The 17,157-nt window shown below is 40.7% G+C and overlaps 1 protein-coding gene and 1 long non-coding RNA gene across 2 annotated transcripts; one reads left to right on the top strand and one right to left on the bottom strand.

Moving 5' to 3' along the window:
- The first annotated feature begins 2,539 nt into the window (after positions 1 to 2,539).
- On the top strand, positions 2,540 to 14,887 carry LOC129204900 (uncharacterized). The gene is made up of 5 exons (XR_008576528.1): positions 2,540 to 2,792; positions 10,969 to 11,149; positions 12,848 to 12,990; positions 14,133 to 14,228; positions 14,797 to 14,887. It is a non-coding gene; the product is annotated as an uncharacterized LOC129204900 (long non-coding RNA).
- Positions 7,339 to 16,623, bottom strand: FAM161A (FAM161 centrosomal protein A). The gene is made up of 6 exons (XM_054821678.1): positions 16,414 to 16,623; positions 14,904 to 15,151; positions 13,277 to 14,461; positions 9,646 to 9,745; positions 8,919 to 9,070; positions 7,339 to 8,303 (listed from the first exon to the last, which is right to left on the bottom strand). Exons 1-6 carry the CDS (start codon positions 16,531 to 16,533, stop codon positions 7,820 to 7,822), a joined length of 2,289 nt encoding a protein of 762 aa, XP_054677653.1. The 5' UTR covers positions 16,534 to 16,623; the 3' UTR covers positions 7,339 to 7,819.
- Between the last annotated feature and the right edge of the window lie 534 nt (positions 16,624 to 17,157).

Here is a 17,157-nt window from a genome sequence, read left to right as displayed (position 1 = left end):
GTCATAGTTCCCATGTGGAAAATTATTATACCCTTTAGAACGTAGCTTTTGTATCTATTCTGTTAGGATTCCTTTTTAAAAGGGATACTTTCTTTTTTGAAAATCAGATTTGCTCCAGAATTGAGAGTATCAATTTTGACATTAAAAAAAAAAAGGCAGAAAAAAGTCTGCATTGGCAATGTTTTTGCTTCTTTGGTGCTGAGTGGTTGGCAGGGTTTCTGTTTCAGTCAGTCCTGCTCTCCTGTACAGCCAGCGGACCTAAACAGACCCCTGTGACTGCACAGCATCCTCGTCTTCAGGGAGGCTCATGCACACGTGAGGCTGGTATTACTGCTGAAAGAGGTTGGTTTTTTCCTCTTTGTTGTTATTCCCATTTCTCCCTTGCAATGGCACAAGCAGCATGGCTGGCAAGGGAACACATGGGGAAACTAAACTAAGGGAAAATCTGTAGCAATTTGGAAAAACTGAGTTGGGGGGGGAAGAAAAACTCTCATTCTCTGTCCATCTCCTCTTCCCCACCTTTCTTGGGGGGGCAAGGGTACATTTTCGGGGGGTGGTTGTCTCCTTCTCCCTACATTTCAAAGGGTTTTAACCAGTGCTAGAGGGGAGGTCAGGCTGCTTTCTCAAAAAATAACTTCAAGGCTTTGTGGCAGGACAATGTGAGGAGTTAGCAGTCCTACTGCACGTGAGATGAGGTACAGTAGATGTTGCAGAAACACAAATATTGTCTGTTCAGCCTCTTTTGTGGGTACTAAGGCTGCATCCAGATGAGGAATTCCAGGGACACGCTGGTATACTACAGTGTACCCTATGGCTACTGGCAAAATTGCATTTCACACTAGTAAAAGGGAAAAAAAGCTATAACCAAATATGTGAGCAACAGATCGTGTTTCAGCCCGTGCCTTCCAGCTGGCCTATGTATAAGGGAAAAGTCTAATGAACAGAAAGGTGGTATTTTTCAAAATGACTGTAAAAAATCTGTGCTAGGCTTATATCAGAAGCCTGGAAAAAATGATACTCAGATCCTTCAGCGTATCTGAGAAGTGATTTTTGTATAGTAAACAAACTGAGAAACATGTGCTTGGGATGGCTTTGTGTATTATGGCTGAGACAAGTTAACAGCTCATCTTGTTGTTTGCTTCCCCCCTGCTTTTACTAGCAGTCATCTGATCTTCCCTCCCCTTGTGCTTGCACTGATGCTTACCAAAATGGCTGGAAAGGGCTTTTGTTGTGACACAAGTGTTTTGCTGAGGTTATTTCTACTATTTTAGCAAGTCAAACAGGCTTACCGGGTACTTGGAAGGACTTCTTGATCTGGACTTTACGAGCAGTAGTAAGAGGAGAGAGAGGAAAGGGACTGTTCCCTTTCACCTGAGGCAAACTTAATTAATTTCAAACCGTTCTGTGAAACTCATAGGTTGGTTAAGAAAAATATTTCACAAGTACTTTATCAAGTATGTCATGCTGCCTCAGCTCTTTGTTCTCATTTATGGCAAGTGAATGGTATCTGCAGACATGTATGGACAAATAACAAATAATTTCTCAAGTTATTTCCATTGTCTTACAGGATGCCTGCCTGAAGGAAATAGCAGAGCTGAAGAACTGTGTTGAATGGGTAATGTGTGAAAGGGATGCTTGTGGTGGTGAGTTAGGAATACAACTTGCAGCAGCAAAGGGAAGTGTGTTTTCAGCATCTCTATGCTGTTTAGATAATGGTTTTACTGAAGTTTTGATAAAAGTATTAATTAAAAAATAATGATCTTACCACATCATGGAAACTACTTGGTTTCCTGCAAGGTGATTTACGAATGTAGACAAAAAATTCTGCTGTGCAGTTTCTTTGGATTGTTTTGCGCTGCCCTTTGAGAAACCATTAGGAATCTCATCTACAGGTTGATTGCCATGAAGACAGTCTTTGCTTTTTTTTTCCCCTAATACTTGGTCCTTCCAGAACTACTTCTGCCTGAGGAATTCCAAGCTTTCTGCAGGTATTGTAGGAGTTTTCTGTGTCAAGACACAGGCCTTGTGAGAATGGTGTGGAAAGTGCTTTGTAGGCTGCATGTTAGAAAGCCCTTGGGTTACATGGACATTCCCCACTTGGGTTTCCTGCCCCTTCAGCTGCCAGCCGTAGCAGGGGATGGAAATTCCTTTGGGATATGGCAACTCTGTCCTGAAGAGAGGAGTTATGCAGAAATTCATTTCACAGAAACACCTTTCAGGGTGGATTTTCTTTTAATTTGGTGTTAAATTGAGTGTGTGTCACAAGTAAGCAGCGCTGAGTTCAGTGGTGGCCTAAAATGGAGTTTGGCCAGCATTTTAGACTTGCTGGCTCAGCATTAGGGTGAGCAGGGCAGCCAGTAGACTTTAGTATTTTATTGTCTGTGAAAGTGACTTTTCCCTAGTTACTTTGCATACAAAGTTGAATATTACCCAGTATATTTACTGCCTCACCAATGCTAAGTGTGTCAATGACTGTGGGCGTTCTCCAGCTAATCCTGTTTAATGATGTCTCCAGCCAATGCGAAGTGGCATATAATTGTGCAATATCTCTGTGCTTTGTAAGTAACTTGAGAAACATAACAAGCTTGGTAGATAGCGTTTTCTTTAATGTGTTAATGTATTAGCACCTCTGTTTTGATATATAAGAACAGAAAACAGTTTGCTTTTGAAGAAGGTGGAAGAGCTACAGAAAGCCCTTGAGAAAGTCTCTGTCGTGTAGCTTGGCCTCATCTGTTCATAAGAACGCAGCGAGGTTACAACTTCCCAGCACAGACCGGTGGATGTTGCATCAGGTATGCAAGTTGTAGAGGCATCATTGCCTGTGTTCAGCAACGTGTATGGTTACCGAGAGCTTCATTCTTCCCCAGACTCAAAACTGATGGCACGTGGCTAGTGATTATTGGCTTCCGAAAGGAGCAGTGCAACTTGGCTGCCTCCATTTTAAACTGTTTCGTTATTTTATGCACGTGCATATATTATCCAGTGAGGAACGGGTGTACCAAATAACTCTAGCCATTATCATCAATTAGAAAAGTGTAGATACTCCTTTCAGAAGCCTCTCAGCCCCGTGAGTGAAGTTGCACTGCTGGTTTGACGCTGAAGGCTATTTCTGTGCAACATTGAGCTGCCTTTCGGTGGGAAAGGGAGGAAAGGGAGCTGTGGGAACAGGAGGGCCTGCATGCTAAAAGGGCAGCGTGCTACTTCATGGAGTTAGAAACGAGCTGGAGCAGGCAAACAGGTACGCAAACAGCTACGTGAGGAGAGTTAAACTCAACCTCAGCTTGCTAGGCCTGAATGAAATCAGCATTAACAGAGTATGAGGAGAAGGAAGGTTTCACCCAGGAATAACCTATGAATCTAGTTAACAAACAAGGGATATGGGAAATTCTCACTGAGGAAATTAAATGGGCAGGGATTTAAAGGAATATTATTTCTTAATAATAGATATTTTGCAGTGGCATAAGCAGGCCCTTTGTGTCAGTCAGACTAGCCTTAGCACTTTGTGCTGAGATTCTGCTGTGTTGGAGTTGCTTTTTTTTTCTTGGAAAACTTTGAGTTCAAAACCCCAAATTGGTTGTCATCAAGGAACGTGTTAACTCACGCCTAGCTGTTTGTGTGGCCCCTTCGGCATTAGATCTGAGAGCTCATTGCTTGACTTGCTGTGATGGTGCCCTTGGCAATTCCAGCACCTCCAGGGATAAAGGAGATACTGGACTGAGCTCCCCAGAGCAGAACTTAATCAGAATGAGATGCACACGTTAACAGCTCTAAGAGCTGATTTTTGTTTGTTTGCTTTTACTTCTTATTAAAATCCAACTTGTATATCTCTTATCCCTTTTAGAAAATGTAAGATAGCTTGAAATATGCATTAAAGTATAGCAAGTCAACAGAAGCCCTTCATGAGAACTGTTTACCTCTGAGTGTGGGAGGCTGTGTTTGAAAACAGAGTGATGATCTGAATAATGTGGTAATGGAGTGGTTTGTAACAATTCATTATGCTGGCAACTAGAATTTCCTAGCAGTGTTAGTAATGTGGTTACTTATTGTTAATCAGTAACCTGCTTAATCTTACTAACCTTCTTATTGTTAACCTGCCTAACTATTGTTAGTAATCAGCTTATTGTTAGTAAGCTCTAACTATTAGTAGCAAGTTTTGAGCTGTGCAAGTGCAAATACACTTGGGTTTAGTCCTCTTGGCAACTGGCTTCCGCAGTACCGTTTGTGTTCATGAAATTAAACATGGTCTCATTTACAGTCTTAATTATCAGAAAATAACAGTATTTCTTGCCCGTAAACATCTGTCTTCTCTGTACTACAGCCACTTAAGCATGTGGGGGATTTTCTCACGTGGCAAATCCTGAGTTGCAGTTCTGTGAGACACTGATCATAACTGGCCAGTGCTAAAAGGGTGAAGTCCTGTTTGCCCCTGTCATGTCCTGACTTCATCCTCTCCTTTTGCCTGGGCTATTTTAGTAAGTTAATTGGACTCAAGGAATGTGTCTGAAAAACAAGGAGGAAGAGGAACGATAGGGGAGGACAGAGCTTGTGCTCTTTGGGCACATGCAAGCTGTTTTAGACGCTCAGCTTTGCCTTACTCATGTGATCCTGGATTTCTCTGTTTCTTCATCTGATTGCTAGGTGTTTTTAGTATACAATAGGGACAGGATTGTTTCTGATACTATGGTAAATCTTAGTTCTGATCTGGCATTCCTCAAATACCTGAAATTCCTATTGAAGAAAGAAGCAATTCTGAGTTTTCCTGGAGTATGCAAGGGCTTTTTTTTTCCTAAAGCCAAATAATTATCAAAACATTATACAACCAGAGATGTAAGACTGAAATTCCACTGAAGGATGAGGAGGACAGACATCAAACTGTTTCTAATTTTATCTGCATGTTAACATTTTAAGCATGCAGCTGCCATATCTTCTAATAATGGACTAGTTAGTATTCCTGGACAAATGTATTCTGCATACAAAACTGATGTTTGACTTAAATTTGTGGGTAACTGTATAGACATACTTTTAGAAAAAAATTTTAACATGTATTTTGATCTTTAGAGTGCCTATTATCTGCTAAGCTCAGGCAAATATTTTGCTTTCCAGAAGCCTGAGGATTCCAAATGAGACTATAATTAATTTCAAAATAGTGATGATTTTAAACATTTTTTTCAAAAAGTCAAATTCTTTTGTTAATTAATTTTGTTAAAATTCAAATTCTTAATTTGGAGCAGCTGTAAAAGGTAATGACGTAATAATTTTTTCCTCAAAGGTAACCTTCTTGATGTTGTGGTAATCACATACATGAGAAGATGGTTTCTAGAGAAAGTGGTATCATATATACCAAGAATGCTTGAGAAATGCAGGTAAACTTGGAAGGCAAAGCAAAAGACAGGAACAGCCCCTGAAGAGGGGTTGTTGTCTGCCCAAAGCTCAAGATGTTGTACAACCATCCACAGTAGCAATTCTTCTTGCTCCTGTAGCCATGCTGGAGCCCAGCTGGGTGTTGGGTGTTTGCAGCGTTTTTCAAAATTGCATGCTTTGGTTTTAGAAGAAGTGTTCAGTGGTACTATATTAAAGCTTTTCCATAACAAAAGCACTGCCTGTGAGCACTAAACTTCCAGAATCTGTATCCCTTTCCTGGGATGTATATTCCCTACAAATCATATACGCTTGCAAGCCAGTGCCTTGCAGCCAAGTGATAATGCTGACCCCTCAGACTGCCTGTAACATCAACCTTCTCCGGCTTGGTGGATATGGCTACAGCTTATCTCAGTGAAACCTGTGGCAGATGTGAGCAGATACACACCAGGGGAAGTTTAGTACAGAATTTCCAACCAAGGCTATGGCTCACACTCAGTACCATGAGAACCCCAGACTAGGATCTGTAGTGTTTGTGGATTTGCAAGTACCGTTCTTCCAAGCCTGCTGGAAATACTGTGCCTGGCACATCCTTTGATTCCATCGCTTTTTTTAATGGTCACATTTTGTGGTTCAATATCTGTGGCTCAACAAGTCATCTGGGGGTCTCTCCTTGCAGCTTCAGGTGATGAATTCCCATAAAAGAAATGTTATTCTTGCACTTTTAAATTCTTATTTAATACTGCAGCCTATATGCAAAAGTATCCTCTTCTTCCCATGTGGTATTTTTAATCTGTTTTTTGGATACACCTTTCTCATTTTCTTTGCAAATTTTTGAATGTGTTTCTACTTTTGTGCTTTGGCCATTAATTAAAATATTACAGACAGAATATTCAATAATCTGTGAGAAACTTTTCTATCCATCTCCTTCCTGCTAGGGTAGCTTCCCTGAATTTCTTCCCTGAATATCTAGGTTAGGAATATATTTTTTTTACCCTCACATGCATTTATTTGCACTTATTAAAACTGAACTATATCTGTTCTATCATGGTCATAAGATCCTTCAGCATGTTCTTTGCAGTCTGTTTCATTTTTTTCACAATAATTCTGTGGCCTCAGCAAATCCTTTGGAATTGTTACTACAGATCCCTTCTGAGTACTCTGAACAATTTTAATCTCATTGAATGTCTGCCGATAACTGCATTTACACTGTGAAAATTGACCTTTTCTTTCCCGAACTTTTAATTGGTTACTAATTCATGAAGAGCTTTCTTTTCCTATGATAAGGTTGGTTTCTTTAAGATCCTTTGATACAAATTGTGTCAAATGCTTCCTGGAAATCTAGGTAAACCGTATCAGTTGGATCCCCTTAGTCCATGTGATTCTGCCTGACTTTTTCAGAAATGCTAAAAAAGTTGAGGCATAACCTCCAAAAGCTGTACTAATTCTTCCCTGTTATATCATATTTACCAATGTTCATTAATTCTGTTATGAGGGTTAATATAGTAAAAATACAGTGGAAAACCTCAAGTTGTACACAGATCCCCAACTCCTCCTTCTAAAACCTTAAAAAAGCATTGGGGTTTTTTGCTAGTCCTTCCAGTTCAAAGGAGTTTTAGTAATATTTTTAGTCTGTCTTTAATAGTTCAACAATTATATATTTATATTCTTTTAGAACACTTAGTTGAGTGCTGTCAAATCTTAAAAACAGATCTGAATTTTTTCTGATTTGAAACCTCTTCAAATAACCTTTGAGAAAAACATAATTTAGAGATCCTCTGCCTTCTTTAAAAAACTGATTTTACTAGAGGCAAATATATGACTATGAATTCAGTAACATATTCAGTAAGTGTTCAGAATTATGGAATACTGACAAGCACAAGCAGACCAACCTTGAGTTTGTATTGTGGGCTGTCAAGTATAACTAGAGATTGTAAACTCCGATTTTCCTTGTTGAAGTAATGATTAATATTGTCATGTATGACATATACAATGGATATTTTATTTAACTAAAAAAATAAGTTTTGAATTCATATTAGTTATGCTCACACTTCAAAAATAAATAAAAGTAATAATGATAAACTTCCAAATTATGTTTCTCAAAGTCAGAAGGAAGAAATAACAGATTTAGTGCCCTTAGATGCACTGGAAAAATTTTATAAAAAAAAAAAAAAATCCTTATGGTTAGTCATTGCAGATGCTTTTGCAAACCTGGTAGTTCTAACAAACGTATTTACTATTCGATGAACATGTTTTTAGCACCTGAGCAATGTTGCATTATACTCTGTCCTGACAAAGCTTGTTTGAAATCCTCGTTTGTGCTGGAAAGGCTGTTATACTAAGAGCTTAAAATTCACAGAATTTTATATCAGGAGCAAAAAGCCAAGTTTTTCTTTGTCTATTTCACAGCCAGCAATGAAGTAGGTTCCTGAGCCCCGGGGCCATCCTGTCTGCCTTCCTCTCAGTCATCATCTTCATCGCTGGGTTCCTCTTCTGAATCCTCATTTTCATATCCCTCATCCTCATACCTGAAGGTACCCTCAGCTTCAGGGCCAGACTGACCCTCTTCTTCATGCTCATGGCACTGGTCAGACTGAGAGCTGGGTCTTGACTGATCATCATACTCCTCTTCTTCCTCCTCCTCCTGGGAATGGCCCAGTGGCAGGTCTGCCTTTGCCTCCTCCTCTTCTTCCTCATCCTCTTCACGGTGCTGGTCAGAGGTGGGGCTGGACCCATCCTCCCCTGCACGGCAAGGCCGATGGGCACGAGGGCTGGCTCTTGCCTCTTCCTCCTCCTCCAGCTCACTGGACTGGCCATCCTGAGTGGAGGTTTTGACACCTTTTCTCTTCTCTCCCTCCTCCTCCTCACAAGACTGCTCAGACCAAGGACTGCTGTCAGCTGCTTCCTCAGAGGATTCTCTTTCTTTCACTTTATCCTTGATGACTCTGAAAAGACAATTTGCATATGTGATTTTATTTTCAAGTAGGATGCTTTCCAGTAGGTATTAAACTACCTTCAGGTAATCTAGGACAAATCCTGAGAGACTTGGCTGGGGTGGAACTGAGGAAGGAGAAGGGGACACACCAGAGTTTCCTTTTAGGCTAGAAAGTAACTCAACAGTATTATTTCTGCTTCCTTTTAAATCATGACACCTAATGGATATTGAAAAGTATTTTTTAATAAGGCTTATTTTAAAAATTCAGTAAAGGTAATATAGGATGAAGTGACTTACCAGCAACCTCCCATAATTTTTGGTGAAAGGAACAAATAAAAAATGTTTTTCTTCATTTGTCTTTGAAGTGCATTATGTAACGTATCCAGTGCTCTCCTCTGTTTTATGAAATAATATTTAATTCAGGAAAAAACAATAAAAAAACCACATACTAATGCTAACGTTAGTAAAGCTAACTACATAGTCAAATATTTACCTGGGAAATACTAGAAATAATTTAAAAAAAAAAAAAAAACAAAAAAGGCAACCCAAACTTACACATCTAAAATTACTTTCTAATTACTTAGTATGTAGTGGCAAGAAAAAGCAAGCCTTCAGTAATCTCTACCTTTCTCTGGCATCAATGGAGTTAAAATCTTCAGCACTGGAGCATTGTAGCAATTTAGTAGTCTGTCCTTTCTTTGAAACAAACTCTGGGCATATCCCCAGTGCTCTCAGTCTGTTAGAGTAATGCTTTTCTGCAGCTATTCTGGCATTTTTCTGTAGGAAAACCACAATGGTTATGTGTTATCTAAATAGATTAAATGTCTGTCTTTTCAATACTTTTGTTTATATGAATACTCTGTTTCATTAATTGCATCTGACAAGTTGAATGATTATTCACTGCAGGGAAGAATGGCAAAACAATACTTGAAAACTTTATACCAGATTTTCCTTTTCTGTGCTAGTTTAAATCCAGTTTGCTCCCTGCTTTTCCTTTATCCCCTCTCCTCCTCCTCTGTCTTCCCTCTCTGGGAGCTGCTGCCCTAAAAAAAGTAGTAACCTAAACGTCTCACATTTTTTCTGTAATTTTTTTGTTGTGTTTAGTTACTCATGTTGTAACTGAATTGGACAACACATTTACAACAGCCACCTCTGTTCCCTGTACAAGCATGCCATGAATGCCTAGTCACAAAAATTAGTAATATTTAGATGGAGATGGGGCAACAGAGATTGAAACGGACAAATGCTGGTCTCAAAAGTATTTGTCATATATCTTCTGAAAAGGTTTGACTACAAATGTCTTATGCAGTATTTGAAGATAAGATTTAGTAGTAATACAGAAGCAAGACAACCTGAGTGACTCTTTCAAAAAGCAACGGCCTTTGTTTTACTCTTTCTTCCATTTCTTGCAACTCTTGCAAATATTCTTGCATTCTCTGCTTCTCATAATCCCTAAGGGAAATAAGAGTACAAGAGAAATTATTATTAATTTATAATACAAGTAATTTTCTACAGCAGCTAAATTGCTCATAACAAACTAAATATTGTCCTACTTAAAGATACATAAAAGGTAAATTATTTTCTGGTGGTTACAGGGTCTGAGGTTTATAGTCTCATTTGCACAGCAATTGCTTGCTTGTAAGTACTGAACAAAACTGTCTCTGAAGTAGTCGCTTTGGATAAGCAGAGAGAGGTCCTGGCTAGTGAGGTGAAGTAGAGGCTGTCTGAATTTGGATTCTTAGGGTTTTTTTGGATACTTAGTTGTTGTTTATTTTAAATTTGGATATTTAGTTTTTAAAATGCTGATTTCATACAGATATCCCAGTTGTTCTAAGCAAAATTAAAAAGAATACATCACAGGAAATGAGTATCATTACCTTAAAGTCCTGATTTTTATTTAAAGTTCGATGATAAGAATCTTGCTACTTTACCAGTCTGCCTCACAAGAGAGGTGGGCACATTCTGGATCATTTTTTCTTAGTTGGCTTGTCAAGGGCCCAGTTAATATAGCGGGATGATGAAACTGTTGATTCATCAACTGACATGATACCTCAGGTCACAGCAAGCACTAGATAATCCAGATAGCATGGGTTGTAATCCTCAGTGTGTGACAAAGACACTTCTTGGTGACGTTGCCTCTGTACCTGGCCAGCTCCAGCAGCGCTAAGTCAGACACTTAAGGGCAAGTACGAGAGCCAGGGGCCATTTTACATTTCTGTCTCCTGCCTCTTTCCCTTATCGTCCTCCGAAAGTCAGCAATATGGCTGGGCATTAAGGCAAGTTATTCACCATTTGGAGGGAATGAACTTCATTGTTGCTACTTGCTTGCTCTCTCAGGCGGCTTTCTACAAACCTAATTATCTGTTAGAAGAGCACTTACGCTAATATACCTTATTACCCAGCCTGTGCTGAAATAAGCATTATCAAGTTAAGCACTTGTACGAGCCTTAATGCATCAGCACTAGGAAAGTAATCTTGCTTTGTAATAGCATAATTTTATGTGCAGACAGGGATTAAGCATGAGTGTTTTACAATACTCCTGAAATCTGATTAAGCTAAATACTGTAATGTGAAGTTCGCTCTTGAATGAACTCAAATCTGTAAACACACCCACTGTCTCTCTGAATTCTCCACCTTGCTACTGTAACTCAAATTGTTTTCTGCTTCTGTCCTAGAGTCAGCAGATCATCTGCCCAAGGACACTTAAGTTATAAAGCTCCTGTTATTAACAGTAACTGCCGGTTCTGTTGCAAAAGCAATTATGCTTGAGCTCTGACTCTAACAAACTACTTAGAAGGGACTGTTCTCTTTCGACCTGCATCTCTATCACTGCATCTTTGCTCTCTGGGATCCTAGGTAAGCTGTGCTTATCCTAGACTGCCGCTGCTTCTTGCGTGCGCTTTGGCTTCAGCGGTCTTTGGGGGAGGTGGGAGGTGGGCATAGACGTATGGGCGGATGGTCACAGACTGCCCACGTGGCTGAGCAAAATGCTCGTTGCTTCTTCAGGCATATCCTGGCTTACACTGTTGAGCCGCTGCGCTTCGTGCTTTCAGCGTGTGAGAATGCACACGCTTTGGCTTCTGCTGCGTTTTTTTTTCGTGGTCACAGCACAGCAACATTGGTGGTGGTAGATAACCGTTACAAAGTTTGCCGGTGGAACAAGGTGCAGTATTGTCTAGCAGGTGGTGCTATGCTATTTCAGCAGATTTGCTTATAACAGACCAGAGTTTAAAGTCTATTAAGAATAAATCTGCAGTTTTCTATTTTAGCTGTAAAGAAGAGACCCATGTAAAGCAAAAAAGAATGATGAAACCTCTTTTGTTACCTTTTAACTCCCAGCCCTACCCTCGACCCTCATTTCAGAAAGATCTCTATCCTGGACTGTATTCTAAACACCCTACAAAACTGAGGAAGGTAACTTAAAAGCTGTTAGTCCAGGCTATGAATCTTGTAATCTGGTGTATCTCATGGTCATTCACCCTTGTATTGTTTTGCCCTGCTACTGTCAGTTACTGGCAGTTTGCCTCGTTACTGGAAATTAGGATTCATACTCGCTGCCCAAGAATCCTGCCTATGCATGAAGCAACAGGGGCAGAGCAGTCAGCACCTCTCACAGTCTCCACATAATGATGCCTTAAACAGACGATACCGCTGCACTGCTATCATGCCAAGAGATTATAAACCTCACTAAAGACTCATTCAAACAGGACTAATTTATTCTTTTTAGGATTAAAAAGAACAAGAAGCAGAAATGGTTAAATCAGCCACAAACACAAGGTCAAGAAGCAATTTTGGAGTTAGATCAGCATCAGAGAGCTGGAGGCATCTGGACTGCTAGCTTACAGCACACCAAGAAGGCTCTGGTGTTTTTCCCTGTGTACCACTCTTCTCAGTGGTGTAGAAAGAGTCATTGAATTTGTATCTCTACTAAAAGTAATTTTGAATCCCATCCTAAGCACCGGCAGCTTCCTGGTTAGTTGCTGATACATATGCTAAATTAAAATTATATTCCTGTTCTAATTTTCCCTCTTAAGTGGGGAACTGCTGGGACAAAAGTGAGTTGTGAAATGTTCGCTACTTGAGGAGATGGCTAGTACCAAATAAGTAGCAACACCTATCAATCCAGCAGTGCAAGGCTAGTCTGTAACTACACTGTTCCCTTTCATTTTCATTGTTTTAGCTTTTCCTCTGTAGTTGATATGTCAAGTGAGAAAACACGGGAGTCTCCTGTTAGCTAATCTATAATACTATAAGGTGGAACGTATATATCAAAATCATTAGAACAGGCAACAATTTCCCAGCTGAAATACTAAATTGGACCACTTTTAAACTATGCTATTTTTTTACATTGTATGTTTAACATACAGTGTAGAACGAGAGGTTCAGGATTCAGGTGAACACAACAAAATACCTGAATGTTTTTAATTTGGATTTAGACACCTGAGCTAGGCTCTGATGTGGGTCATTGGCCTCAGCCCGAGCTGTTACAATTTTCTGGAGTTTTTTTGTTCTTTGTCTCTGCTTTGTTCTGTTCCTTTTTTGTTGTTCTTCCAGCTTTTTCTTTTCCTCAAGTGAATTCCTGGGTGGAAAAATAAACTAAGGCTGAATTAATTTTAAATTGAGAACAAGACTGCAAAGGAAGCTTTGGCAAAGGAGATTCAAGAGAGAAAAACAGGGATAGCATAAGAGGACACAAGGTATATGCCGTTTTAAGGGATTCAGGCATATCCTGGGAAACAGCAGTCATTTGTCCCTTTCCTATGGACATTCTGAGAACAACGCACTACTGTTTCTTTAGCAATCATAAATACTAATTAAAATATTTAAATATAGGACTTACATTAATGTAAGGACTTAATTATAATATAAAACTTATTAAATCCTATATTCACCGCATGGAAGAACTAACTACGTATGTAAAAATACAAAAGAAGTCTACTCTTAAAGTATATATGAAATGTAGAGCAACGCTACAGTAATCACCTTACAGCTTGTAGCCGTTGTCTTGTGGATGCTGTGATTCTTGGTGATTTAGATGCTCCAAATCCTGAGAGATGGGACTTTGCACTTGAATGTCTCATCTGAGGTTTACGTCTTGGAGAGGCATATGGCCAGCGTGTTTCTTTCAACTTTTCTTCATCCTCTTGAATGTCCTTCAAAATCTTCCCCTTGTTTGAGGGAATATGAGGGGTACGAAGATCGAAAGGTTCACAGACTGTAAGGTGTTTCACTTGTTTTTGTTGCAGGAGCCGTTTCTGAAATTTGTGGTGTAGGAGTTCAAAATCTGGAACATTTGATTTGATCTTGAGCGTATGTTCTGTTTCCTTTGGTTCGGTGCACTTGTGTTTCTTCTTTTTCTTGGCATTTGTTAAAGCCAGTCTGCTGTTGGGTAGAGATGCATTGCGTAGCAACTCTTCAGCTCTCATCCTGATCCTGATGCCTCTGTAGAGCTCTTCCTCCTTCAGCTTGTCATTAACAGCTGGACTATAAATACATTTAGGAACTGGTTTTGCTTTGAACAGTTTTGTTTTCTTTTCCGGTGTGGAAAGGTCTCTTAATTGCATTTTCCTAATTTCATTCCTTTGCTTCTCTCGTTCAATGAATTTAAATGGCTTCTGAGAAGCCAAAAGCTTGAGTTTGCTTCTCTCTCTCACAGACCTCCTGCGTTCTTCATTTCGTTGCACGATTTCGTGGTAGAGTGGAAGGAAAACAGCAGCGGGCACTGGATTGGCTCGGAATTTTTTCTGACACTCTGCTTCTTCCTCTAGTTGTTTCCTCAATAAGTTATTTTCCATTTCAATCTGCGACTTTGATTTGACGTTCTGTTCTTTTTTTCTAGCTTCTCTAATAGTCATCTGGAAAGGCTTGGGCACAGTGACTTTTGGTGACCACTCTTTCTGTTTCTTCTGTATCATTCTGAAGGCTGGTGAGCTCGGTAAGCTGTGTTTGGTGCGGGAGATGTAGTCTTCCACAGAGAACCCGTCCCACATTTTTTCAATCTGTTGCTTAGCAAATGCAGATGATCCAGTTTCACTACCATTTTCTTCAAATGCTAATTCTCTGTCAGACCCATCAGATAGACTTGAGCCTAAGTGATCACTTAAGTCAGAGTCTGAAAAGGATTTGTGCAAGTTTAGAGGCTGATATGAGCTCTTCTTCCAAGTTGGCCTTTAAAAAAGAGAGAGAAAAAAGTTGGTTTGAGTCCAGTTCAACATTGCCAGTAACTTCCACACTAAGGTATCTTCATTAGAAACAAAAATGGACGGCGCTGGTGGAAAAGAGAAGGGAGAAGAGAAGCACATTGGGCACTCACACCAGATCACACTTTTAAGTAAGTGCTGATTGTGAACAAGTCAGCACTTCTTAAGGAAAGGCACCATGCTTTACTAAATGTGTTGTCCAGTCTCTGCTGCACACCCACTTGTAAATCTCACAGACCGTTAGCAAGGTGAATAAGCATTTTTCTTATTAAAACTAACTTTTCTGTGATTATCTACTTACAGGAAATGGGCAGAGTAACACTTTCCAGCTCCAGCACAAACCCTGCTGTATCACAGGTGACTGTAAAGATGACCAAGAATCTTCAGATAAGAGGCACCACCAAACTTACCTATAACACGTACTAGAGGCAGCAGTTTTCTTGTCTGAGCGTTGTACTCCTTTTAAATATAGTTTGTTCCGATACATACTTTCTAATTTTGCCATGGTCTCCAAGTGGGCATTCTTCAGCTCTTCTAGCTTCAAGTAATATTCTTGATTTGAATTGCACATTTTGGAAAAGTCTATCCCAAAGTCAGAGTCTTCATTTAGAGAGAGGGTCTGCTCTCTGTCGGTATTTGAATCCAAATCAAAACCATCCTAGAAGAGATGTTTAAAATTTTCTGACTGTTATAAGAAAGGAGAACAAGGTTCTTAATACTGCTTTATCCTAATTAAGTCTAATGAATGATACAATAACAGCAAATAGAGATACCTGTATACAATGTTAATGCAGTTACATGGAATAATCTTATTGCATAATAATTTATATCCTAAGGGATATAAAGCCTGTAAAATTCCCAAGTCTGTCCCTATAATCAGTATCTTTATACCAAGAAATATGATCAAAAGAACTTAAAAAAAGCAAGTTTAACTATTTTATAAAGTATAATTTTTCCTTGATTACTACACAGCTCTCAAAAAAAAAAAAGCCTTTATTTAAAAACAAACAAAACCACAACAGAACCTTCTCTGCCTCCCATTTCCATTCTAAAAAGTCATTAGATATCCTGTGTATAAATGTTTATTCCCATTTCCATAACTTACTGTGAAACGACAGGGATATCCTGTACCACTTATACTTCCACTACTGTTTGGCAGCTTGCAGCTGTGTGCAGGCAAGCATGTTCTTTAAATATTTTTTAAAGCTTACACGACTTAGAGAAGTTACTAAAACCAGGTTAGTCTGCATTACAAAGGCTTACTTTATGTTATTTTTAAGCACTGTGTTTTAAAAAAATTACAGGACTAGTTTTTTTTATCCAAAAATTAAAATAATACTTTCCCACACAGAGGTATTTAAGAAGCTTTGACATTCTAACAAAAAGTCTTGCTTATGTTTTGTCAGGCTTACACTCCAGAAATCTGGAACTCATTTGTTCTATAGCATAGTGACCTAATGCAACATGAATTACACGATCAAGGAAGCAGATTTTTAAAAGCCGTTACAGAACGCCCAGCAAAAGGCACCATCCACCTCTTCCTGAATCTGCTGCTTCTGACGTTGTCTATAAATCTCCCGATCCGCAGGAGGATCCAAGCCTCTCCCCTGGACTTGGGCATCGCCAACTCTTAAATCTGCTCTCCAGACACCGGGGTAAGAAGCTCATTAAGAGATTGGCGTTGCACAGGCGCTGCAGCAGGACCATCTGTCAGGTTTTTCTACGTGTGTGTGTGTGCGCGTACCGCAGGTTTGCAGGTAGGGCCAGGTTAAGGCGAGCCCATCACCCAGCCTCAGGCCTCCCGCCTCCCCCGGTTGGTTGCCCAACAACCCCCAACGGCGCTTCCCTCCTCCTACCCGCCGTCAGCCGCGCTCTGGGGCCCGGGAGACACCCTCAACCCCCATCCCTCCCCGGCGGTACCTGCGGGGCGGCGGGCGGCGGTCCCCGCTCGTAGAGCGCGGCGGGCGCCCGGGTGCGCGGGTCGAGCGGGGTGCGGAGGCAGGAGGCGGCCAGCCGCGCCGCTCGGTGCGCCGCCTCCATGGCGACCGCTGCCCTCCCCGCCGGCGGGCAAGGAAACCGAGGAAGGGGAGGCGGGACGGCCCGTGGTTGGCAGCGGCTGGAGGCGGCCCGTTGGGCGGAAGAGGAGGGATTTGTCCGCCCCGGGGCTGGCAGCGCCGCTCTGTGAGACGGGAGCCGAGACCTGCAGGAGAGCCCGCAGCAGATCCTGCCCTGCCCTGCCCCATGCGGCGGCCGGGAACCAGCGCGACCCTTCCCGCAGCTCCGGTCCGTGTGCGAGACACACCGCCGTGGCCGCGGGTGCCTGCAGGGAGGTGGCAGAGGCCGGGGTCTGCGGCCGGAGCTCGATTCCATCGCCTGTCTGCATCTGCTGGACTGCAGGATTTTAGTCGGAGTTTTCTCCTTGACAAACCCACTTTTTCTTTTTTATCCCCTCAAATTTTTGAAGAATCTTCTCCTGTCTTGAAGTTTGTACTACAGATAAGCAATTACAGAACAAGGGTAAGCTAGGAGCAGCAGGAGTGTTACTCTGCCTCTGTAGGGCAGCATTAATGATTGTTGGACCTACTTATTTTAGCAAATTACCAAAATTACTATGTAAAGAAACAGGTTAAAATATTACATCACACATAGTAGTTGTAAGTTGTC

Source organism: Grus americana, chromosome 3 (assembly GCF_028858705.1).
Source record: "Grus americana isolate bGruAme1 chromosome 3, bGruAme1.mat, whole genome shotgun sequence".
Taxonomy (NCBI): domain Eukaryota; kingdom Metazoa; phylum Chordata; class Aves; order Gruiformes; family Gruidae; genus Grus; species Grus americana.
Note: the sequence above shows the minus strand (reverse complement) of the source record. Positions and strands in the feature narration are given on the sequence as shown.

Bases quoted from the DNA above. Each gene is read 5' to 3' on its own strand.
- FAM161A (XM_054821678.1), bottom strand. From the start codon at position 16,533: ATGGAGGCGGCGCACCGAGCGGCGCGGCTGGCCGCCTCCTGCCTCCGC. The intron at 15,152-16,413 runs GTACCGCCGGGG...CATCTCTTCTAG, and splicing joins CGCCGCCCGCCGCCCCGCAG to GATGGTTTTGATTTGGATTC. The intron at 9,071-9,645 runs GTTGTCTTGCTT...GTTTTCCTACAG, and splicing joins TTTTTGAAAGAGTCACTCAG to AAAAATGCCAGAATAGCTGC.